The sequence below is a fragment of the Lotus japonicus genome, chromosome 5 (genome assembly GCF_012489685.1).
Source record: "Lotus japonicus ecotype B-129 chromosome 5, LjGifu_v1.2".
Classification (NCBI taxonomy): domain Eukaryota; kingdom Viridiplantae; phylum Streptophyta; class Magnoliopsida; order Fabales; family Fabaceae; genus Lotus; species Lotus japonicus.
This window is the reverse complement of record NC_080045.1, coordinates 14,687,999-14,715,238: the sequence shown is the minus strand read 5'-3', so window position 1 is coordinate 14,715,238 and position 27,240 is coordinate 14,687,999. Positions and strand designations below refer to the sequence as shown.

Genomic DNA, 27,240 nt, shown 5'->3' with positions numbered 1-27,240 from the left:
TATGTTGAAATATTATTAGACCAATTAGAGCATTTACCCATCTAGCTCAAGTGGTAGGAGATGGGGGACATATGGGTTGGTAGGGGAGGTCAAGAGATCGATTCTTGGCGGGTGCAATTTACCTTTTCGATGTGCCAAAAAATAGCATTTACCCAAAGTAAATTTTAGGTGATTTTAACAAACCATTTTTAAAAATAGCTAAAGAAAAAAATTAATTCCATGGTAACTTCATATATAGTAGTACAAATTTGTATAAGATGTCTTGGAATAACATTTTAAATAAATATATAGAATAAAATTAAGTATTACCATAATGTGTGAACATATAGGGGAATAATTTTTTGCTGAACAACTGAAATAAAGAAAACCGACTATACTAAGCTAGTATAGTTGCGTTTGTCCGAAGACAGAAGCAAAGTCAACTCAACAGAAGGCATAGACCACCTATGGAGATCAAATTGGGCAACACAATCCAACAACGCTAGCTTGTTGATACGCGTTCTGCAAGTGTTCAAAATGCCCGAAGTAATATAAAATATTGTCGAATCACAAAGATTGGGGAAAAACCGATTTACAAGAGCAATGGTTGCTTAAACCTAAAGAAAAGGTAAAAAGACAAATTATAATTTATTGGTTGGTGGAGAACTTAGCAATCTGAAGTAAATAGGAAGAAACAATGTTCGAGAGCTTAACATTTGGGTTAGTTTCACCAAAATAAGTGATGCTTTAAAGAATCTGAATGCATATGGAAAAAGGTAAAGTTTTCATGCTTTCTATTGTTGATCTAGCCTATATCTCTAAGTGTTGATTCCTTAGGTAAAAAAGATCTTTCAAAAGACTTCCCTGCTTAAATCCCAATCGATTCCTAGCCACCTATGAGCTGTCAAATTGAAGATTAAGTTCATTTTAGTTTCAGACCATCAACTACTAGTCGTTGCCCTTATTCCTAAGGCGCAAATGCTCCAATAAACGGACCCCCAGTTCCCTATTTCTAAAATAAACTTCTATTTGTGCAAAGAAAGGTAAGATACCTTGCATGGATTTCAAGTTCATATTAAAACAGAAGGGTAGACTCATAGAAAGAAAACTCTTTATTCCATATGAAGATTATGAAAGTTAAAACAATAACAAGTAAAGGATCGACATCCCAAATGATAAAAGAAAATTAGCCAAGCATGGCTAAGATAAACATGTTTCTAACCTAAATAGGAACCTTGGAAGAGCTCCTTAATCCTTACACAAGCTAAAACTTCAGAAAAACTAAGATAGAAAACTAAAATTGCAAATTCCTATTTATAGGAAAAATTAAACGCACATGTGATAAAGGTTTTTTCCTCATTTTTTTGTACTGCTTTTGGCTAAACCTTTATGATTCAATCATAGCAAAGCAGATACGGGTTTATCGTCCTCAGGGATTGTGTGAACATCAGTTCCACCAGTTAAACATTGATTTGAGCGGATACAAAGATGTTTGATAAATTGTTTTTGTGATTTTCAATATAAAGAAAGCGGTAAAAGAAAGTTTACAGAGACAACGAAGAAGAAAACATATTTAGAATGCATTCACCTAATCCTCTAATTGTTTCCACTCAATCACTTATGTAAAGGTACATTTCATTTATGATGTCGAGAGCTATCCACCTAACTATCCCTAGCCTAGGTGAATCTATCAGTTGGAATTCCTAGACGTAATCCCTTACCATCTAGAAAACCAAAAGGAACATTAAAACTCAAATTCTCTCTCAAAGACATTCCCAATAACAAATTTATCCTAAGACAAGGTACCCTAGGCTTGCGAATCTCCGTTGTCACCCCAGAAACTCCTGTTAGAACTCAAAACCCCACCTGTCACGTGGAAGCCCACTATTGTTCCTACCTAAGATAATCTCACCATAAGACAACAAGTTCATTGAGTGGTTTCTCTCTTGAACCGGACCCGCAATTATCTCCCGATCTCATGTTAGTCCATAAAAATCTAACACAAATCAATGGTACTTGAAGTGTAGAAAGCAAAACTTTAACACACGGCGTGACCTAAGACATAGGCATTCTACTTTTATTGATCTAAACATACACCAACTCATACCAACCTCTCGATCTATTTATAAATTAGTGAAGCTCTTTTGATTATCAATTGATTGGTTAGAAGCATGAAGTACAAAGAGAAACACCATACATGAAAGATTTCCATTCACATCAATAATTGAGTTTACAACAATCAAAGAACTAAGCTATAACATTCTAGATACAAAAATAGGAAAGAACATATACAAGAGATAAGAAAGGAAGAGATGAAACCCGAAGAACGGAGACGAATCCACATCGATGAAAACTTTCTCAAGCTTTCCATAGCCACCAAGAGGTTGTCACCATGCTCCAAAGCTCCACTCTATCAATTCCTAGCTCAGGGACCCTTCCTCCATGAAGCCCAGCCTCCTCTGAATGTTTTAGGGAGGAAAAATGGTGAAGAATGGAAGAGATCCCGAGAAAAATCGTGTTCTGGCCTTTTATAAGGGCTCAAGGTGGTTTGGCTCGCTTAAGCGAGCTTCAGATTCGCTTAAGCGAGAGCCTTTTCTTAACACTGAAGTACTCTTCTCGCTTAAGCGAGAATAAGTCTCGCTTAAGCGAGGGTTCACTTTCCTTCTATGCCACTGAATGGTTCGCTTAAGCGAGAAAGAATTCGGCTTAAGCGAGATTGTCTTCCAGAATTGATACCCTCTGCCATATAATTTCGCTTAAGCGAATAACATTTGGCTTAAGCGAGATTCTTCATTTCTTGGCCTTTTAACATCTTGTGGCACAGATCTTCATAGATTTTCACCTATCATTGAAAACAAAAGATTAAATGTGAAAATATAATATTTACTCTATTTATATACTAAACTTAACTATTTACTAAATTAACTACTTATGGGGATAAAATAATCAACAATCCAAGCATAGAGGTCAAATAAGTGCTTAAAATGATATTTAAAAACACGTAAAATTGGCACTTATCAACATGCGTGCAAGCTTGGCTGAAAAGCCAAGCCACTGTGCCTCCACGCATGTGCGTGCAAGGGGGTGCACGCATATGCGTGCAACCCTCTCTGAAAGTGCCAAGCCTCTGACTTTGCATGCATGTGCCTACAGTATGGTGCACGCACAAGCGTACATACCTCGCTGGTTGGGAATCTTCTCCTTAACTCATTTCTTCATTTATGGCTTTGTAACCCCCCTTCAACAGCTCTTTTGGCTTTCAATTCTTCATTCTGAAACCTCCTAACCTTCATGCTTCATCGAACCCTTGTAATTCTTCATCAATGCAATTCCTTTGACAAGAAAATCTTCCTTTAAAAACCTTTACTAAGGGCTGCACATTCACCATCAAGCCATTCTTTGTAACCTAAAACCTCTTAAACCAATGCATATAATGCCATGAAAGATCAGATTATAAGTTACAAGATTCCTTCCAACAATGCCCCTAAATGCTCTAACATCTAGACTAAGGACTTCAATGCAAAAAGACTCAACTATTATGGATTAAAAATGCAATAAAAGACTCAAAAAGGACTATAATGCAAATGATGACTCTAAAATAGTAAAAGTACTAAATGCAACTAAAGACTCTAATAAATCAACTAAAAAGATAATAAAACCTAGGAAAAAGATAAGAAAACAAAGACAAAAATACCATATTAATTCCTATCATCACTTGTCAGCACACACACATTGGCTTCACGCCTAACATGACAGAAAGAAACACACCATGGGTGGTTAGAGACAGGGACGGATGTAGGTAGGTGACTATGAGGGCAAGTGCCCTCACTTGATTTTGTAAAAAATCACTAGAAAAAAAATTAAGTAGTAAAAGTATGTGTTTTTTATGGCACCGTTGGTAAAAAAATTCCCTCACTTGTGTTCCACATTGCTAAATGCCCTCACTTGAGTAGTAAAAATTTGTGGTTTTTATGGTCCTCTATAAAAAATGTCATCATTGTGTCTTCTTTAGTAAAAAAATGTCTCACTTCTAATAGTATGTGTTAATTTTTTTTACAAATTTATATATATATATATATATATATATATATATATATATATATATATATATATATATATATATATATATTGCCCTCACAACATTAAATTTCTGCATCCTGGGTCTAGTGGTAAGCAGAGACGGATTCAAGTACAACACCATGAGGGCATTTTCCCTCACTTAATTTTGAAAAGAATCATTAGAAAAAAAAATGAGTAGTAAAAGTATGTGGTTTTTTATGGCCCTTTTGGTAAAAAAGTGTCATCACTTGTGTTCCACATTGTTAAATGCTCTCACTTGTATTCCATATTGCAAAATGCCCTCACTTGAGTAATAAAATATATTATTTTTTATGACTTCTTTAGTAAAAAATGTCTCACTTGTGTCCTCTTTTTGGTAAAAAATGCACTAACTTCTAATAGTATATATTAAAAAAAAAATTATACGAATTTACAGGTATATATTGCCCTCACGACACCAAATTTCTGGATCCGCCACTGGTTAGAGATAGGAGCAATGTCCAACAACATGACACCTAAATGCGACAATAGAGGAGGATACTCCAACATCATATTAGCATTTATAGAGTCACTCTCACACAAACTCGCGTATAACTCAAATCTCAGACGAGGAGAAGGCTATTCTTGATGGCCATGAGCTTAGCGGAGAGGGCGCACGAATGAGCTGACGATCCAGAAAAACACCCAACCAACCAACGGATGCATTGCGCAAAAGGCCACCATAACCAATACGATGGTTGTTCACTCTGAAGCACCCATCTATATTGAGCTTTACCTAGTTTGACCTTTGGCAAGACCTTAGCAGTTTCCTGGATTGATCCTAATCTATAGTAATTGCATGCGTTAGGAACTCATCACAGTTTGCAATAGAAGAGGCAACATCACGGAGAATTATTAATGATAGCATTGTTCTTCTAATACAGAGGCCACCAAAGAATAATGTCAAAGCGACGTTGATCCTTATGATGGATCAAGAAACCAATCCAAGTTCGAACACATAATGAAAGAAAGCCAAGTCTGTGGGAACCCCTAGTCTAGTTTGAACTTCCCTAGCATGGATGCAATCTCACATGCAATGATTTGTAGTTTCCTTACAATTCGAACACTGAGAGCACACATCAAAAGGAGCCAAACCCTTATTAAATCTAAGGGTATTAATGGTTGGAAGAGAGTTGTGGAGAAGAACCTAGGGAAAGAGCTTCCTTTTCTATGACAATTTAAGATGCCAAAGCTGCAAAAATGTAGGATCACAAAGTGATGAGGATGAAATAGCATTCAGAGCCTAGACATACGAGGAATAAGTCGAATAAAGACCCTTTGTGTTACCCTTTCATCAAATCCAAGAATCCCCAACATTAGTATTTGAAGGCTGAGGTAGTATCAGAATTTCATGAGGCAACGCGAGTAGTCAAAGAATTCAAGGACCATGTATGTACCATTAGCCCAAACATCACAAACCAACATGTAAGAGTCCGAAATATAAACATAATCAACCTTGTGCATAAAGGGCCAAGACTTGACCAATTTATGTACCAAAACAATTAATGGTTGCTAAGAGAAACTGTTAGAATATAATATAAAATCATTCATTTGGTCCTTACCTAACAACTTAAGCTTTTGCGATAAGTGGTTGTTTGACATGGAATCAGAGAATCTATGGCCGAGAGGTCTAGAGTTCGATCCTTACTCCCCTTACTTTCTAATTAAAAAGTGGAATTTAATTAAGCACATAGTAGGATGGCCTGTGCATTTATCCACGCTTCAAGCCCAAAAGGCTCTTGCGTGAGGGAGCGTGTTAGAATATAATATAAAATCATTCATTTGATCCTTACCTAACAACTTAAGCTTTTGGAATAAGGGGTTGTTTGACAGAATTCATTGAAAAGCAAGTTAGAGTGACCATAAAACAAGTCGCCTCCATTCACATCCATATACTTTCTTCTCACAATATCTGCCCAAATTAAAGGCACCATCGTCATTAAACAAGAGCTTTGATATCAACTTTCTAAGTAAAAAAACGTTTTGAAGCCTACAATTAATCTCTGACACCTAAACCACCAGCAGATATCGAGGAAGTAACCACGAACCAGTTGATGAGATGAAGACCGCGAGATATGCCATCATCAGACATATAGGACCTCAATGTTTGATCTCTCATCACGAACATTTTAGGCAACCAAAAAATTTGCATGGGGTGAATAGGAGTAGATGACAACATTGATTTAGTCAACAAACTCTCTCGGCATGGTTATAGAGCTTGGTTTTCCACGAGGCCAACCGCCTCTAAATACTATCTAAAGAGGATTGGAAGAGTCCTTTAAACACACACCCTTGGATTATGGGAAATCCATATACTCATGAATGTGTAGGGGATTCAAGCACCTCGATTGCACGGAGTAGTAGAGCGAGAAATCACAGATAAAGCACACAACATCTTTGGTGACGCAGTTCGGCCAAATTGCCTACCTCTGCGGCTATAGAGTAGCTATAACTCCTTTGTATTACTTGTGGCATGAAGCATGTGGTTCCAAGTACAACTTTTAGGGTTACATTGTTATCCTATTTATAGTGGATTCTATTGATCTCTATTTTACAATAAAATCCTAATAAATCCTATAACAATCCACATTAAATCAAATCCTAATAAACTAAAGATTTTAGCCCAAAATATAATGAGTCAAATCACAACAATCTCCACCTTGGCGAATTCCAGACTCCCCTATGAAGATCTGCTGCTTTAGTTTCCTGATTCTGATTTCTGGGATTGAACTCCACCTTGCTCAACACCCTGTTGCTTCACTTCTCCACCTTGGCATTTATCCACTTCTCCTTCCCTGGCGTGGCCATCGCCTCTTGAAAGTAGATAGATCTCCACCTTGTTCCGTGTCTTTCAGATCCGTCGGTTTCTCCTCTCACAACGACTTCTGCAATCCTTGTTGACCTCCCTTCGCAGCGGAAGTTATCAGCCGTCACTATGGTTACTAACCATCAGCCCCTTCGCAGAAGTTACCCGGCCGTTACCATGGTTACTAACCATCGGCCCCTCTGCGGAAGTTGTCAAACCGTTACTATGGTCCCACGAACCATCGGCTCTGATACCACTTGTAGGGGATTCAAGCACCGCGATTGCACGGAGTAGTAGAGCGAGAAATCACAGATAAAGCACACAACATCTTTGGTCACGCAGTTCGGCCAAATTGCCTACCTCTGCGGCTATATAGTAGCTATAGCTCCTTTGTATTACTTGTGGCATGAAGCATGTGGTACCAAATACAAATTTTAGGGTTACATTGTTATCCTATTTATAGTGGATTCTATAGATCTCTATTTTACAATAAAATCCTAATAAATTCTATAACAATCCCTTAAAACCTTTTACAATCCACATTAAATCAAATCATAATAAACTAAAGATTTTCTCCCAAAATATAATGAGTTAAATCTCAACAGAATGCTCCTAACAAAGGGGATCGTTGTCACATGCTTAAATTCATCACGCAAATGCATTGACGTACCTTTGGAGCAGAAGGCCACATATTTCTAAACAATAAGAAAAAGCTTAAAGGGGAAGAATAGAAACGAGTTTTGATGCAAAGGGTGTGTGTGAAGAATAAGAAAAACTTAAAAAGAATTAGTAGAGTAATAGAAAAAGTGAATACTTTTTACCTCACGCATCATTTGCTGGGTTTTGGACAAAGTATCGCATCCCCTTCTATGTAACCATGAGATGCCGAATGCACTAAGATCCAAATATAACAATTAATCTAATTATCTTCCTCATTGTATTTTAAAGATATTTAAATTAGTAGTAACTGCAAATAATTTTATTTCATAAATATAAGTCACGAATATACCTATCACATATCAACATTGATAAATCTTTTAAGCAAAATGAGTCACAAATAAAATTAGACAACACCTACACCAAGGTGGCAGTGAGGAGGCAACCACGGTTAGGCGAAAACAACAGTGGGGTGAGAAACAGTGCAATGGTGCGAAAGAGGGGCAACAGTACTGAAGAGGTGGCCTGCAGTGGATCAGGCAGTGGAGAGAGGCAGATCCGGAAGCTTTGCTGGAGGGAGACGGAAAGGCCAAGAAAGAAAGCGTGTGAGGGAGAGGGGGAGTGGTAGAGAAGGAGGGGGGCTATATGTGAGGGGAGGTCGGCATTGCCGGCGGGAGAGGGTAAGGATGAGGGTGGCATAGGAGAAGAGAGAGATCGACGGAGAAGAGTGATAGTGGTAGTGGAGGAAGGAGAAGGAGGGGGAGGAGGAGGAGTGAGAGGTCGTTGGTGATAGTAGTAGAGGAAGAGGGAGAGGCCGACAGTGAAGGTGTCAGGAGGAGGAAGGAGGGGAACGACGAAAGAGCTTATATTGAAGATGAGGCGAAGAAATCAATGTGTTTAGCATCAGTCAAGCTGATACTAAATTTCAGGCCCAAGAAGGGACGTACCCAGATACGTTAGCGTCGCTGCGTACCGACGCTAAGTTGACCAGTGAGTAGCGTCGGCCTGAACCTACCTAATATATAGTCTATGGGCGGATGCTATATTGACTAGTGATTTTAGCGTTTATCGAAACCAATATTAATCAGCAGAAAGTCGATCCCACTTGGCATCAATCAAGCCAACGCTTCATTCAGAAGAGATGTCAGATAAATCAATACTTGTAAGATCAAGATTTGGTCATGTGGTACAACTCTATGTTTTGATGATAACAAGTATTTATTTGTGGATGAACAATTATGGTACTCTAACGTTTGTCTTGAGTGTTTTGACAAACAAGTTCTGATTCTGACACCAGAAGATATATTCATCAGAAGATCTGAGGATCAGAAGTTCTGAGGATCAAAAGTTCTGAGGACCAGAAGCTCTGAAGGACCAGAAGCTCTGAAGGACCAGAGGCTCTGAAGGTCCAAAGGCTCTGAAGGTCCAGAAGCTCTGAAGGTCCAGAAGCTAAGAAATGAAGACTCTGAAGTCCAAGAGTAAGCTGGCTCTGAAGACCAAGTACTTTCTACTCTGAGGTCCAGAAGCATAAGTTACGAAGGTCAGAGGATCCAAGCTTCCCTCTGACTCTGATCACCAAGCTTCACGAGTTCCAACATGAAGCGTCGTCAGATCAGAAGTCAATGGTTAAAGGCAAATGTCTCTATCAAGTAGTACAAGAGCAGTGTACTATTCTGACAAGCCTACCTACCAAGGTTCAGCCACAGCAGGTTCTGGAAGTTCCAGAAATGCCCTCCAACGGTCACATTCTCTCAACCGAAATATCCTTTGCACCTTGGACTATTTAAGGCTGAAGAAAAGAAGAAAGATACGAGAGAGAAACCAAGAGCTGCAATACAAGAAAAGATTCAAGCCTCCACTTTCTTCATCTGTTCTTATTTAGTTTACACTTAGCTTATTCAGAAGCAAAAATTTGTAAACACCAACCTCAAACAATTGTTTGTTTTTTCTTAAGGGACCGGGTAGGTCAGTATCCTTAAGAAGACTAGGATATGTGTATCTTAGTGGTGATTCCTTAAGGGACCAGTTAGGTCAGTATCCTTGAGAAGACTAAGAGAGTGAATCTTAGTGTTTACTAGTTCATTGTATTGTTAGTTACTGAGCAGGTTGCTAGTGCAGTTGTAACAAACTCTGAATAGTGGATTGCCTTCATTCTAAGAAGGAAGAAATCACCTTAACGGGTGGACTGGATTAGCTTGAGGGATTTATCAAGTGAACCAGGATAAAATACTTGTGTGCTTCTCTCTTCTCTCTATCTTTATCCGCAGCACCATCTATCTCTGATAAACCGAAAAGATTTACTTTAAATCTTAAGGGGAAAGTTTTTATATTCAAAACTCTATTCAACTCCCCCTTTTAGTCGTTTTTCACACCTTCAATACTAACGAGTTAAATTTGGTGTCGGTGTCAGCGTCAATACTATTTTTTAACTCTAAATGGGCTCTTAGTGGTTTCTGTAAATTAGTTCAGCATCCATAGTTGATTGATACCCTATTGTTTTTTTTAATCATTGTCATCAACTTTAGAACTACTTTCATATATTGCATGTTGTAACCCATTCTTCTAATTTTATTTATAATAAGGTTGTATCCTATGCACCTAAATAACAATAACATATAGGTGCTTGCTACCATATCACAACATTTAGTTTGGGTATGATACATGAAATGATAGGGACCAATTAGAATCAACTAGGTGACATTAATTAATCATTTTCTCCTTTTATTTTTTTTATGAAAAAATATTATTTTTAATTTCATTATTTATTGAATAGTCCTCAGTTAATGTATTAATTAAGAATGACCCTCACTCTCTCCTTTCCACTCGACCTTTCCTCTCCTCCCTCACTACCATCTTCTTCTTCATTTTACTTCCTTTGCAACAAAAACACATCAACCTCATCTTCTTCTCCTTCCATGGCAAACGCTACCACCATGCCCACCTCTCACCAGCCGCCACCATTGTCTCTCTTGCTTCCTCTGTCGCGAACGCACCGCCACTGTCGTCGCAAGGGAGAAAAACAAAACCCTAAAATTGCCACCTTTCACTTCCGATCTCCGGCGAACCATTCAGTTTTTGGAAAAACCAACACGACCATTGAACTCCCCTCACCGTCCGCAACAAAACCCCTCAATCTATTCGATGATCGGCCATCGTCACTCCGACGACCGCCGCCGCCACCGACGTCTTCTCCGGCGAGCTTTGTTCTGAGAAAGGAGGTCAATTTCTCAAAGCTCTTGATCTCCTCTTCCTAAATCCAAGGTCAAATCATTGTTTAGAGCTTTGATGGCCACTGAATCCAAGCTCTGAAGTGCTAAGAGTCGCCTTTAGATTCTAATGAAACAACTCGATCGCATTAAACAGAAAAATCATCATTCTTATTGATTTTGGACTAAGCATAATAACAAACAGCATGTGGGCTAGAAGAATTGGCAAAAATGAAAGAACAGAAAAATCATCAAGCCAAGGCATACATACCCGAGTCATAGCCACGGCAGCACAAGCAAGATTGAGCTTGGTCTTGAGAATAGCATGGTAATCCTCAGAATCAATAGGAACTGGAACGGTTTGATCATTTTTATTTTTGACATCAACCATTGAAGATGAAGAAGAGGAAGAAGGAGAAGTAGAAGAACAAGGTTGTTCAGCCGCCACAGAAGAAGAAGCTTCCTTCAGAAACTGCTGAAAAGCCCACTCTGAAGCACTCCGGTTCATCTTTCCCGGTTCAATGGGGTTTTGACTTTGGTAAGGGAGATGTTGATGAAGAAGATGATGATGAAGGATGAATTTCTGGGTTAAGATAAAGCTTAATCTCTTTTTCATAATGTGAAAACCCTAAAACGCAAAAAAAAGAAATTTCATGAAATTGGATTACCACTTAACGAAATTACAAAAATGTTAGGACCATAACATAATTAATACAAATTTTTTTTTTTGTTTTTCGTTATTTTTTAAAAAGAAAAATAAAGAAGTCAAAGTTTACGGTCAAAGCAACTCCTATTGGTCCACATCACTAAGGTATGATACAATTGTGGTATGGTAGTATTTACCAATGTTCTCTGATGCTTCAATGCTGGTTGAAGATGATGTCTTGCTGCCCTTGTTCAGATCAAGATTGACCTTGCTTCTGCTGCTTTTTTATCGTCCTTTTCCCTCTTTGTATTGTATGCTCTCTTCTTTTCTAACTCTTGTCTAGTTTCTTTGCTGTTGTTATTTCTTTTGTTATTGCTGCTTTGCTTGGACATCAACTCATTTGGGAGAGTTTGTTCTCAAGTATTTCATTTATCTATATATTTCCTTTTCAAAAAAAAATAACAATAAAATAAAATAAAATGGAATGAGTTAGAATCTTCTCCTTCTATTTATTCTCCAATATATATCACAATCCCAGATTGTTCAGTGTTTTCATGCGCATATAGCTGCTATTAGAGGAGTATATTATTGCAGTTATAGGATTAACATAAAAAATCATGATCCGGGACAAAAAGTGATAAGATAACTCTGAGCCCCTTTGCACTGATACACAAGCCGCGATTTGTCACCCAGGTAGGTTGCGGCATCAGGACAAAGCTGCTTATTCATTTTCATGTACTCATCGGGACTGGAAGCAATGCCGCGAGCATAACAATATTTGAGATCATGATCTATCACATCACAACTATTCATACAACCAACATATTCAAAATATTTGTGATATGCTTTCAAATGTGAGGGACACACACTTGAAAGATCGTTGTTACATTGCACCATAGGGCAAGGACCTGATTCATGACCCACCAATGTTCCCCCATTGGGTTTGATGCTGACCATAGCATTATGCCCATGAACCAAGCTCAGATCATAGCTAACCGCGGAATCGTTGTTGATTTCGAAGATGAGCTCGGTTACAGGATATATGGGTTCCGGTCTTGAACAGGCTATGGTTCCTGTGCCGCCGCAATCACCAGTTTCACATGAGAAGTAGCCTGGTGCGGGGGTTGAGCATAGAGTTCGAGCCCAAATGGATCCAAACCATGGAGCATCGATCTTGAGTAATGAAACGAAGCCTGGTTCTAGTGGTATGTTACATTCTTCTGCGTCCGAAATGTTTAGGCTCAAGGCAGGCCATATAGTGTGTGAGCACTTGTTTTCAAGAAAGAATGTGGCACTGGCATCACAAGACACTCCTGAAACTTAAAAACATGTAAAAACAGCCGTTAATTGCATCAGATTGGGTGTTGTTAATTACCATTTAAAACTTACGAAAATAACCCGTGTTATGAGTAATGATTCTTCACATTTTATTTTCTCTTCTATCTTATTCACACTAATTATTTTAATATAATCTTTTGTACTTCAAGTCAGGTTGTCATATCACTCATTTTTCTGTTTTCTCTACTTATTTAGCATAAGTAAAAAATGAGTGTCAAAAATTCTTTTTTTTAGTGTAGGTGCAACCGTGCAAACACTAACGATACTTTTTCTAACACCGCACTTCATGGTAGTATGCGGTTTTAACGGTTATAAAGTGAAAAGTAATTTTTTTCCGATACTTTTCATTTGGCCGTCACTCATTGACGTGTGATCAGTGTTATAAAACTCGGACCGGACCGGCCGGTTCGACCGGTTGAACCGGAAACCGGACCCCTAACCGGTCCGAGCCATTTAATGGATCGGCCATGCAATTCAACCGGTATGAACCGGTTTGGACCGGCCGGTTCAGGGAATAAACCGGCAACTCGGCCGGTTTTTTATGAACTGGTCAGTTTTTTTTTTTTTTTTTTTTCTGATTTTGCCTTTTTTTTTTTTCAAAACTGTTTTTAATGGTCAAACTGTAATTAATTTATATTTAATGTTAATTATTTGGTCAAATGATATTCAATTGAGAGTTATTTAAAAAAATTGTCATAGCTAGGACTTGAACACAGGACCTAGAGAGAAGAAAGTTAATCCAAATTTCCACTACACCACTTTGCTTCTTGTTAGGAAGAATGCATATTATTTTATATATATGATATACTAAATATTTTAAATTATTATAATTTTTTAATATAAACCGAGTCAAACAATCGAACCAATGACCCAGTGGTTGAACCATTAACTCATTGACCCAGCGTCTCGACCGAGTCGATCACCGGTCCGAGTCTGATAACACTGCGTGTGATAGCATGTTGCTACTGTTTAGAGGTACGAGAGAATCATAATATTTGACTAAATAGTCATCATTTAGATTTAAAATCAAATAATGTTGGTTTTGAACCACTGATACATACTTTAATTTTCAAACCGGCCGCCACAAAATAAAGTGTCAAAAAGTGGTTGATATTATTTAATATTTAGTGATACACTAAACATATTCGAACACGAAATGGGCAATCAATTATAAAAGTTTTTCTCAAACCAACAAAAAAATCTTATTAATGTTGATTAAATCATAAAAAAGATCAAATTTAGTTATAGTCTCTAAATATTCCAGAAAAGTGACTATTTTCTTAGTAAAACCAGCCAAAAAAGATTTGATGAAAAACCAAAGATGAAAGGATGCGAGAGAGTTTGAGAAAGGATGACTACATCCTCTGTGAAACATCCATCATGATGATTGTATATTAATTAATGACTGTATTAATTGAACTGAATTGTAAGCAAAATTAATATATAAAATTCATAAAACTTACGAAATTAATATTAAAATATTCATATATAAAAACCCTTTATGCTTAACAAATTAACACTATGCATGCATTACCAGAACATAGCAGTAGCGAAGGAAGAAAAAGCTTGAGAAGGGTGTTATGAGCCATCAAAAGCTTCCTTAAACTTCGAATTTGACAGTGCTGCAGTGCAGCCACAAAGTGTTGTAATAATTACTCAAGGAGTAATAATTACATAGTGTTCCAAAATGACAAGTGTGTTGATTTTGCATTGAATGGATTGGAATGAAGTCCCACATAGAAAGTGGAGCAACTTTCCAAAGCATTTATATATCATTAAATGCCAACCATTCAACAAAGAGACAAAGTGAGGATGTAGTGCTACATGTGCATGGTTTGGTGGTCCCAAGCTTTTATGTCACATGTTCCATTCACACCACCCCTCGCCGGTGTCGCGGCGCCGGGCGACACCGGCGTGGGCGTAGAGGCGCTAGTGGCGTCTTGTAGACGGCACTGCACTTGAGGCACTTTAGCACGACGGCGACTCGGTTGCCGTAACGTCTGTTTGTTTTGGAATTCGAATTTTGCACCTGTTCATGAAGGGTCGCAATTATTCACATATTTGTTGGTAACAGACATAATTCATGAAGGGTCGTAACCTTATGAATTGTTCTGTTTTTGCCTATAAATAGAGTGCATGTTCAGAATTCAGAACACCCAATCTTATCCTCTGTTTTCCAGAAAATACTTCGCTGCTTATCGAGTTTTCATTAGTCTTGTGCAAACTCGAACCAAGGCTGATTATCCTGTGTATTCCTGCATCCAAACTCTAAGACGAAATTCAAAGAGTGCTTGAAATACTTTAAGGAAAGTGATTTCCATCACGATAAAGCCTATTTTTCTAACACAAAGTTGGGGATGGCGGAAGATATTTATATTAGATGGCTGGAAAAAATAAAAAATAAAAGTACTAAGAAAAGGTACACTAATTTATTGTTTGTTTGTTTGTTTATCCATTAAAGTGTGAATGTTGTTTTTCTAGCAACTTAAAAGTCAACAAGTAGTTGAATGTGTTCTAAAACTGGAAATCAAAAACATTTAAAAGCTCAAATGTAAATGTTTCCCAATTCTGCATTAGAAGATTAATTCCCGGAATCTCAATTTTAAAGATATTGATTTTTTTATCATATCGATATCGAAAGATAAAAACTATGGGCCCGTTTGGTACGCTGTATAGTATAAGGCCTGATAGTATAAGACCTGATAGTATTAGACCTGATAGTATTAGGCCTGATAAAAATTTAATACTATACAACGTTTGGTAAGACATCGTATAACTTCTCGTATTGTTTAACTTAATACAATCCTACGTTTGGTGAAGTGATGAATAATGATGGATAGTATAAAAAATAAATATATGTACAAAAATACCCTTTATTAAAAAAATTAATTCTTTTAGTTTATTGAATTAACTTTTCAGAAAATAAATAGTAAAATTTTTAGAAGACGTTTACGGTATACTATATAGCATTTTATAGTACAAAAATTTCAAAGTCATACCAAAAGTTTACGGTATATTATGTAACATATTTTTGATGTCTAGCAAATCTCATGCAAAAACTTCAAACAACGTAATTATATAAAAAAAAAAGTAAGAACTGTACATTTTTAGTGCACCATATATATAATAGCCAAACATATAACTCCATAATAAAATATTAAGTTCTAATGGAAAGTAACATCAAGTAATATCAAATTATAATAATAGAAAACGTGATCAAATTCTTTCATCTATTAACTGTCATAACTTTTAACTGCATAATAAAATTTTGTAACTTCAAATTGCAGTGCCCTTAGCTATCTTCAAGTAAATCTCTCACAAATTGAACTCTGTGTTCGCCTTGAAAACCCCAAAATAAATGCACCATTGGGAGGTTTTGCATAAGCAAACGACCAGCCTTGTTGCGCTCCTTAGGTGTGAGATCTTCAAATTTCATCAACTCATCAGCAATTCCCCTTGAATCATTATAAAAGTCTTTCACAACTTTAACACCTTCAGCCATGCACTTGACACTTTCAGCCATTTGTCCCATCCTATCTGCAGACTTTCCAACAACTTCCACTAGCTAGTCAGCAAACTTGTCCATGCTGTTGGCAATTGCATCTTCTCTTTTTAACCTTTTTCTTGCCCTGCGACCTTCAGAGTGAGTAATTTTCTCCTTAACTTTATTTTGATTAGTGGACATTGTTTGAGTGACATCTTGAATATCTTCATCACTTAACCCAATAACTTCGTCCATATGTTCATCAGTAATATTGTTCCCATGAGTATTAGATTCTTTGTCCAGGTCCTCAACAATATCAGCGGGATCTTCTGCACCTTTCCCATTGGCACGATCTTTCCCAAAAATTATCACCAACCGGTCAAAATGAGGAAACACTTTGTTCCTATAATTCTTCACAATGTTATCTTTCTGCATGCAAGAAACAGTAAAAATAGCCACATCAACTATTTAATATAGAAAAAAATAAACAAGACATTCAATAAATAACTTTAACAATTGGATAACCTTGTTAGCTTGAATGTAGGAATTCCAAACATCATCGCTATCAACAAGAATTTTCTTGTTCACTTCATCCCATCCAAAACCACTTGTGTTCAGCATGTCATATAATTCCTTATACTCATTTTTAAGCCTCCTAACAATGGATTCAATATGCGGTTTAACCTTTAAGCCTGCTGTAGGGAACTTGGCTTCTAATTTTTGCTCCAACCATTTAAAAGTACCACTTTTAAATTGCCCAGCGTCACACCTTTGGTTATTAGCAACAGCCTCTTCCAAGTAATCCAATAACGCATTAAACTCTTCATCACTCCAAGCCCTACGCTCTACTTTAACTTTTACAACTTGTTGTGTAACTTCAGATGTCATGTCTGTACAAATAATATAATGCAAAAGACAACTACAAAAAGTAGCAATAAAAAACTGTAGGAAATTTTATATATCCATAGCAAATTGAATGAAAGTTCCATGAAAAAAATTTCCAAATTCAATGAAAACACCGTACCATCACTTCAAGTTGTATCAAACAAACTCAACAGACATAAAATCACTACAAGTGGCCTCAAGGATTAACCCAATCATTATACATTTCATTTGCCAAAGCGTCTCTCCATGCAGTCCAAGCTGCACTTGGTTCAATAGTTTCAATGTTATCATGTGGTTGTTCATCTACCTCTTCAGTGGTAGGCATGTTCTCCAACTCTGTTTCTAATGGATCTACAGACATTTCTCTCCTAATAAAATTATGCAATAAGCAACATGCAATAATTATTCGGTTATGAGTTTTAACAGGATAGTAGCTAGGACTTCTGAGAATTGCCCAACGCATCTTCAGCAATCCAAATGTTCTTTCTATCACATTTCTAGCTTGGGCATGTCGCTTGTTGAACAGTTCTCTGGGATTTGTTGGAACACGTTGATGTCTCCACTCACTAAGATGGTATCGACTTCCTCTATAAGGGGCAAGAAACCCAACTCCATTTGTATACCCACCATCTACCAAGTAGTAATTTCCTATTTCAATAACAAATAAATTAAATATTTAATTTTATTTTATTAAAATATTGAATTTGAATGCAGTTATTATATTAGTACCTGTAGGAACCTTAAGACCATTTCTCCTATTAACTGCGTCACGCAACACCCTAGCATCTGAAGCTGAACCCTCCCAACCTGGTAGCACATATATAAATTGCATGTCTCGTGAGCATACTCCTAAGACATTTGTTGCAATTTCACCTTTCCGACTTCTATAGCTTGGTTTATCAACCTCAGAGACATTAATACGAATATAAGTTCCATCTAGTGCCCCCAGACAACCCTAAAATACATAAGCAAACTCCTTTTAATAATGTTAAATCTTGTTATATATGTAGAAAGGATATGATAATTAATAAGAAAAAATATCTCTAATATAATTCATACCTTAAACCATTTCCATCTATTGTCAATGCAATCCTCAGGAATCGGATCTGGTGTTTTAAGTAAATTCTTTTGCAACCTTAAGACAGAACTTAAGGTATCTACTAACAGTTTCCCCAGATCTTTGGAATTTAAATTTTATGACACGATTTTTAGCATGGTGAGCCAATATGTGTAGAAACATCGCAACTTGTTCTTCTATTGGCACTAACCCATCTTCCTTTAGCCTACCCTGAACTTGTAGAAGAGAACACAACACACGAAATGTGTTGGTATCCATCCGTAGCTGTTCCACACAAGTAACATCATCATTTATTAGCCTACTCATGAATGACACTCTTGATTCTTCTCTTACCCTTGGTATTGTATGTCTCTCTTGGAGCCTCTCATATTGCCTTTTAGCCACCTGACATAATTGTAGGTATGATAGAATACATACAATCGTCTTCTCCAAAAAAGCTTGTTCCATTATCAAACAAGTTGACAAGGCATTGAGAAGCTCACTTATACTATTAAGCCACTCATTAGGGTCATTTAACCACTGATTTGGATCAGAACCTTTACTAGGATCCATTTCACCTAAAATTTAAAAAATTATCTAAAAAGCTTTATACAGAAACAATTTTGATTCTATACAAGTTATTCAACTGATCAAAACAAATAGGATAAAGCAGAGTTAACTCTTAACTTTTAAACTTAACTGATTAAAATTTACTAATAAAGCAAAGAGTTAACTGATTAAAATTCCTTATTAACCTTTCTTTCTTCTGAGTGGACAACACAAGCAACTACAAACTCTTAATTTTGTTCTAAGTATATTTTGGTAAAAAAATAACACAATATAACAACAATTGCAGAGACACAGTACAAAAAACAAGCATACACTTCAAAAACATAAAACCAACTAACTTAGATTATTTGAGGTAGATTTGAGTGAAGTAGTTAACATGTTTTAGTCAAATTTCAATGAATTGATATTGTCAAGTTTTAGGCCAAAAGTACTATAGATATAAGTCATATAACAGACACAAATTTCAATGAATTATCCTCATACTAAATTGACAAAATAAACTGCATAAACACACAAATCCCACCTGCATAAACACAGCACATATCACATAAACTGATTTAAGCCAGACAATTCTAATCACCATACACCCACAGAAATTCCCCTCCATGAAGACAATATCAACCACATATGAATTGGACATAGGCACCCCACTGCCCCCTCGATGCACAGAGGCATAACAACATATGAATTTTACCCAACAAAATCCACACAAAGAAACTACTCAAACAATTTTCAATATAAGAAAATTAACAATTTTCAATATAAGAAAATTAACAATTTTCATAACAAGGATGATGTAAACGATGAAAGAAAACAGAAGAGATTATAAGGTGAGAAATTGTAAAGGCTTAATTGCAACTTTGGTCCCTGACATTTACAAAAGCCACGATTTTGGTCCCTCACCTAATTTAATTACAAAAATCGTCCCTCACCTAACACTTCGTGAACAACGTTGGTCCAACCGTCAATTTTTTAACGGAAGAAGCTTACGTGGCGTCTGAAAGCTTATGTGGAAGTGCCACTGGCGTCAGAATCGATTTTTCCTCTCCTCTCGGCTGTTTTTTTTATCTCATAGTGAAGCTTTGCTGTTGGGAGGCCTAGTTGTTGGAACGCTGGGATTGAGGTTGTGTCCTATTCCTCTGAGTTTTTTTGTTGTTTTTTCCTCTGAGATGTAGAGGCATGTGCCTCCCTCTCTCCAGTGGCACTTCCACCTAAGTTTTCAAACACCACATAAGCTTCTTCCGTTAAAAAATTGACGGTGGGACCAACTTTGTTCACAGAGTGTTAGGTGAGGGATGATTTTTGTAATTAAATTAGGTGAGGGACCAAAATCGTGGCTTTTATAAATGTCAGGGACCAAAGATGCAATTAAGCCAATTGTAAAATAGCCATGGAGAAAACTAACTTACTTGATAATGGAGGAGAAAGAAGAGGAAGAAGATGAATCAAGTCGTCAAAGAGAGGAAGCTAGAAGAGGAACGTGATAGAAGCCAGAAGAGGAACGTCGATGGAGAACATGATGAGCGATTACGAGATGAATGGGGCTAGGGTAGGGTTGGAATATTTTTAAGTAGCTAATACATCAAAATTTATCAGGCCTTATCCTCCCTTTAGATGATGGATTAAATTATCCATCATTTTGATGTATTAGAATGATTGATGGATAAAATAATCCAATACGATGTAAGCACCAAACACTTGATAAGCTCATAACGTATTGTATTAGCTTATACAATCAGGCCTAATACGGTGCACCAAACGGGCCCTATAGTTTTTTATGCATGGATGATTCCTAAACCTCCCTTCCCTAACTCATACGTCCACCAGCTCTTACCACTTGAGTATGTTGAAATTAATGCTTAATTAAATAAATAAATTTTTTTTTCAAAAATGAGCATACGGTTTTTGTTTATAATAAAATATATAAAAATAATGTAGTTTTCTATGAATTAAATGACATTATCATTGAAAAAAATATTATTTGCACTTTTATGCTTTCGATTCCAATATTTTTTTAAAGGGATTCCAATATTGGTAAATACTAACTGATTTCCTCTGGTTAAAAAAATGCTGAATACTAACTTCAAAAAAAAATATTAATAAATACTTTATTTTTCATTAAAATCTTTTCACATTTCGCGGAAGTCTTAATGATCATAATCAAAATATAAAAAGAAAAAGAAATTATAGGATCATCCGATAGGAAATATTCTACTTCTCATTTTAATTTTACAATTGAAACATTAAACTGCAAAAGCAAATTAAACTACGTACTCTAACGCAATCTGACACCGGAGTGTGACAATACTAGACGCACATAATCTCCAAATGCGCATAGGGGAGTTATCACTAGCTGCTTTATGAGCCAAGACATCGGCCATGAAATCACAATCTCTAGAGATGAGGGTCATGTGAACTGTCCATCTACAATGAAATATCGCCCGAACACAAAGAATATTGGTTTTCCGCTCCCTAAAGCTACTCACATTAGCAGTACTCTAAAGAACACTGGCCATATATCTACAATTAGAATCGCACAAAACAGTCCTATAACGGGTAATGTTTCATCCACACCTCTCTTTTGAGGTGGAGAGGTGGAATAATGAGAGAGATAGGAAGAAAAGAAAAAATAAGAGAGAGAAAATATGAGATGTGATAGATGATAAGATGAGAGAGATAGAAATAAAAAGAGGTAGAAATGGAGTGTTTAAAAAATGAGGTGTGTATACATCATTACTCGTCCTATAACCCAACTCCCACACACATGTTTCAAGCTAAGTTCAACAGCTAACAATTCCGCAAGAAAAACATTCCCAGGGCTGAAGTTGCCGGAAATAGAAGTGATCCAAATATTAAATTTACTTTAAAAGAAAATTTTATTTTGTTTAAAAATTGTTTTTTTTTACAGAGGAAAAGATTTTAACAATCGTTTAAAAATGATATTTTTAAAGGTGACTTTTCTATGTAAAAAATTGATATTTAAAGTGGTCCTTTAATGCAAAAGCGCAACTATATATTAATTACACTATTTCGTTCAAAATAATCAATTCTATTTTCTACTAGATGCTAATTAAAAATCATTAAATGAAATGATGTTGTTGCAGTGGGTCTTCACCAAAATATAGTAAGAAAACTCATAAGAAGTTATCGTCATAGGTGGGAATACAACACACTTGGGGATTTTCATTTTATTTAAGTTAAGTTAAACAATTAGATTATTCATATTGATTTGGAGAAGATATAGTCTTGTTGTAGACGTTACAATTACAAGAAGTCATTTTGTAGGGTCAGAACTCAGAAGCATATGGGGTACAAATAAATTGAAGGAGAGTCTTATCTATTGGACTGGGAAGAGTTATAATTACAATTGAAGGAGTGAAGAGTTGGCATTTGTGAGCATTTAAGGAGTTTTTAAAGCATCTCATTATAAGATCAAATAAAGGAGTCCGGATCCTCTCAATTAAAAATGACCCTAGTTAATTGTGATTTAAGCAAGTTAGTTAATGAACCTATTAGCTCTGTTAATTCTGTTTCAGGGGTTCAACAAGTTAGTTTTTTTTTTTGATAAGCCATACTCTATTAGTTCTATACACGTGTATATAATTAAATATCGTAACTGTGCATAGTAAGATCAATGAGAATTAGCACATTCAGTAACATTTCTTCCTTCTCAGATTCTTGCTTCTTCTGCAATTTCCCCACTCTTCTTTGGATCTTCAGTGTCGCAATATGTTTTATCGTCGTACGTTCTTCATATTATGAACATCTTCTAGTTGTGATTTCTCTCAGATTGAAGATCTCTCTGGTTCACGATTTCATCAGGGTTTTCCCTACTCTGCGGAAAAAGTGATGAACTCTACAATGTTATCTACTTTGAGCTCTTGTTGTAGATTGGACCATGCGGCTCTGTTCACAGTTGGATCAGGCTCAATTTTGGACATGTCATTCTAAACTTCTAGATCTTCAATGTGACCAGTTAAATTGTCAAAATAAAGAAGTCAAATTGTCAAAATAAAGAACGAGGAGTCACGTCCGTGCTGGATCTGACACGGCCGTGGGTCCTACATATTAATTACAACACGACCGTGGAATGAGGACCCCATACATCCCACCGTCATAACTCGTAAAATCACGTCCATATCATCCCTAAACATGTTTTAGAGCCTATGTAAGGTTCCCAAGCCCTGATACGTCAACACAACTCATATAAACACACAAAAGACTAGAGAAACACATTATAGACCTTTGTGGAGGCTCTGGAACGAGAGAAACACCCCGGAGGCAAATTCAAGGTGGAAAGAGACCCTATATTGGTTTATCTTTTTCCTCTATTATCTGAGTTATAGCCATGATTAGGATTTCTTTGCGTTTATTGTATATGATTCTTGGCTAATTAAATCCTCTCTCTGGAGGTTGCGATGTAGGATATTATTGAACCCCGTCTATTATATATATATGTTCTTTCTAATTCAGTTATATGATTGTGATTCTCTTTTACGCGCTTAATTTTATATGGAGTATATAACCATATCAACAGTAATTAATTGGCTCCTAATCAGAGGAATTAATTTATGGAACAATAAGAGAGAATGAGTACAAAGAATTAATAATAACTCGCTACTAACTACTCCCTCCGTTCCTAAATAACTGACACTTTAGGTTTGTTGCACAAGTATTAAGAAATAGCAATTAATGTTTTTATTTTATTAAAATTACAATCTAACTTCCTAGTATACCCTTTATCTCTCATATTAATTCTAACTTTTCAACTTTTCTACCACCAATAAATGAAGGGTACAATTGGTAAAGTATAATTAATGCTCTCTTGAACTTTGTAAAGTGGCAGATAATTAGGAACAAAATTTAGCTAGAAATAGTGTCAGTTATTTAGGAACGGAGGAGTAGAAGCTAGTTAATTCAATATATTTCCAAATTCCTATATCTAGGTAGTGAAATACTCGTTGGACACCTCGATGTACTTCATGTCTACATTGATGACCTTACAATAATGTTTGTTTGTAAGTTAGTGTAGTCTGATAGGGCATTTAGCAATAACTAAGTGGCGAGCTGAGTTAGCATTTTAACAGGGTATGGTTGGCACAATAAATAATTGAGATAACAAATAATAAAGGGGAGAGATAATCCAGTTGCATTACCAAATCAAGGCTTCTTCTTTCTGTCTGATCTCTTCCTAATCTTCATAATCGCTTGCTTTGCTTACTTTGCTTTCTTGCGTGATCACAAATAAACACCCAAACATTTGATTTCCTAAACAAAGAATCCAAATAAACCACGTATTTTCTTAGTCCTTCTGTTCAATAAATGGAACTTACCATTTCCTATATTACTTGAGCGATAGATTTTACATGCTCTTTGTATGTGTAGTTTTACTACAACAATAATGATGCACAAAATGCTCCAGATTAGGGATTAAATTAACCACCAAATGCTGAGAGACCCCAAGTTGATCAAGATCCATAAGACACAGGTCGAAATGAACAACCAAACTTGGGTAATAATAATGTAGGAAAATTTTTGTAAATCCACTCTTAGTTAATCGACATCTTAAGGTTGAAAATTTATTATCGACAAAATAATTTAGTGGACATTAAAATATTTCTCATATAGTGATGAAACGAATGATTAATCAGTATGGTTTCAATGTGGGTTATGCAAATTGACTTCATTTTGCCTCTGCATTCTCTAAATATGTTCTTCAAACAGAGTTACCAAAGGTTGGAAAGTTCCAAATTAAATTTACTAAGTTTTGTAGAGATATTGGGGAGTCAACTGTTGAACATGTTGCGAAATATCACATTGAAGCTGGTGGTATTACAAACAATGAACCATTAGAAATGAAATATTTTCCAAATTCACTCATAAAAAAATGCTTTAACTTGGTTTACTACTTGACCTTCTTATTTGATCCATAATTGGAACCAATTAGAGATAATTTTCCACAAGCAATTCTTTACAAGTGAATAAAAATAAGTCTAAAATAGTTATTCCAATGTCAAAAGGGAAACGAACGAACCAATAGATGATTATTTGAACAGGTTTAGGAAAAAGAAATTGAGATGCTTCACTAAAGTGCTTAAACATGATTTGGTCAAAATTGTTGCAGGGGGATTAGATTGTGCAGTTAGAAAGAAATTAGATACCCTACACCTTTGAGATATGACTCAACTGACTTATAGAGGTAGGTAAATTGAGTACTTAAGGCTCGAAAAAATTAAGTGTGGTACGCCTAAGATGAAGAAAGTAACAATTCAGGTCCAAAAGAGCAAATATTTTATGATGAAAATGAGGACTTCGGAACGAGTGATGTTAACGTTGTCGAAATTAAATTAGGGAGTAGGGCCTCCTCATTTTTGTATATCTTTAAGGCCATATAAAAGCAGAAATAATGTTTTGAATAGAAACTATAAGTTTCATGTAAATACTTATAAGTTCAATGTAACAAAATGTCAGATGATATATGATATCCTTGTTAAGGATGGTCAGATCGATGTTCCAGTTGACCAAAAAATTCCCTCTTTAGATCAAAGAAAATGTCAAAAATATTACAAGTTTCACAATGTATTTAGTCATTGGACTAACAGTTGTGTAAGAAAATAAAACAATTGTGTTCGTTTCAAGGATTTGGTCAAAAAGCGGATCAAAGAAGAAAGACTAAAATTCGAAGAAAGAGGAAAAATGGTTATGAAGACTGACTCTAATATGCTCCAGATCGGATACACTAATTATGTCGAGCCTTGCAACATTATGATGGTTGACATTTCTGAAGTCTCTCATGTCAACATGGCTAAAACTCCAAGCGAGATTCTTGAAGTACCAATTTCAAAGCTCGCCTATGCATGTGATGTCAAGATGGCTGACTCAGCCGCTGAAGAGTTACAAAGCAGGGCAACTGAAATTTATCCCATGGTTGGGGGAAGTTTGGTCGAGTTCTTGACTTGACGCAAGATAACTGAGCATGAGGTGATGTTGTGCCCTAGATGCATTGTTATTTTTATAAAAGGGGCGACTAGTGCTTTGGAGGACTCTTGGGGCTGAAAAGCATTATCAAAAAGTCATTGCTAAAACAGAGAAACAAGATGCAATCAAACAACAGGTAAGTGTACATGCTAAGAGTAACCAAAGGCCCTCGAACTAATAGGAAAATCAAGGTATGACCTTCATCCCTCCCTGTGGGGTTGCACTTAATAAGTGGGTAAGAGCTTTATCTGGGATGAACATTCCACATCCCAAATGGAAGGTGATGGAGGTCGGAAATGGGTCATCCTACCTTGACATTTATCTAATTAACCAGAATTATTCATACACTCTAAGGCCTTACTTAGGAGAAAACATAATGTTGAAGGCTCAATGGAGATGCCACCTGAGGTACATAAGGGCTACTTCTGAGGCTGGACAATCAAGCTCGAGTTAGAATAATCAACATGCTTATTCCCATGTCGAGGAAGAGATTGCCATCTTCAAGAAGCCTTATGAAGAAATAAAGTGTCATCTCAAGCCATTATTCGTTTGGGCACAAGTTGTAGGAATGCGAATTAACAAAGTCCCCTGTTGATGGTAAGACATCGTAAAGATATCACATTTGTGATCGTCTCTATTGGATTCATCAATATCTTGTCTGTGAGTAGGGATGTCAAATTACCCACACCCGTGAATACCCATGGATAAAATCCGTTATGGGTAAAAAATCTCGCACCCACGGGTATCCACATATTTATTTAGTGAATATTTCCACTATTCATTTAATAATGGGGCAGGTACGAATATTGATGTATCCATATCATGGATACCCACCCGATATATAAAACAATAAAATATCTTTTATATATATACATAGATGCATATTAAGTCTGATATCTAATGAATTTGTGTTTGAGTTATAGTTCTCCTTTAAGTAAACTTATACAATGATAATGGTAAAAAAAGTCCTTAGAACAAAAGAGAGTAGAAAATAAGTATTTCCCTTTACACATTAATTGACTGTAAAGTCCAATCTTATATTTTAAATTTAATATAATTTTCTTTTGAAAAAATATATGTGAATCCATTTATGTTCATGAGTGTCGAGTGCCCATGATATCACGGATATTTTAAAATCTGATGAAAACCCACTTAATGGATATCCATGTGGGTATGGATATAAATTTTTGCATGTGGAGCGGGTGGTGGGTATGTACTATCAATGTCCACCCGTACCCATTGACATCCCTATATAAACCTTTAAATCTGAAACTTAACTTTTTGGGTAAAAATGGGTCCAATCGAAAAATGGAAGAACATGTGATTGATGACTCTTTCAACAACATCAAATAACCCATTTTCCTTTGATTTTGGTGAAGGAGGCTCTAGATGATTAGTGGCCGAAGGTGGAGGACGGGTGGCTGCATGTGGTGACGGTGATGGTGGCAATGACACAGGTAATGGGAGGGATTAAATATCATATTAACTAGAGGGGCCTATTTGTAATTTACAAAGCGATTCGAAAAATCAAAAATA

At 36.2% G+C, this 27,240-nt stretch overlaps 2 protein-coding genes across 2 annotated transcripts; both read right to left on the bottom strand.

Moving 5' to 3' along the window:
• Positions 1 to 12,007: 12,007 nt before the first annotated feature.
• On the bottom strand, positions 12,008 to 16,253 carry LOC130719137 (thaumatin-like protein 1b). Its single transcript, XM_057569776.1, has 2 exons — positions 16,121 to 16,253; positions 12,008 to 12,705 (listed from the first exon to the last, which is right to left on the bottom strand). The coding sequence occupies exons 1-2, from the start codon at positions 16,251 to 16,253 to the stop codon at positions 12,008 to 12,010; spliced, it is 831 nt and encodes a 276-aa protein (XP_057425759.1).
• A 42-nt stretch (positions 16,254 to 16,295) lies between these two features.
• On the bottom strand, positions 16,296 to 17,102 carry LOC130719136 (uncharacterized protein At2g29880-like). Its single transcript, XM_057569775.1, has 2 exons — positions 16,740 to 17,102; positions 16,296 to 16,643 (listed from the first exon to the last, which is right to left on the bottom strand). The coding sequence occupies exons 1-2, from the start codon at positions 17,100 to 17,102 to the stop codon at positions 16,296 to 16,298; spliced, it is 711 nt and encodes a 236-aa protein (XP_057425758.1).
• Positions 17,103 to 27,240: the final 10,138 nt, after the last annotated feature.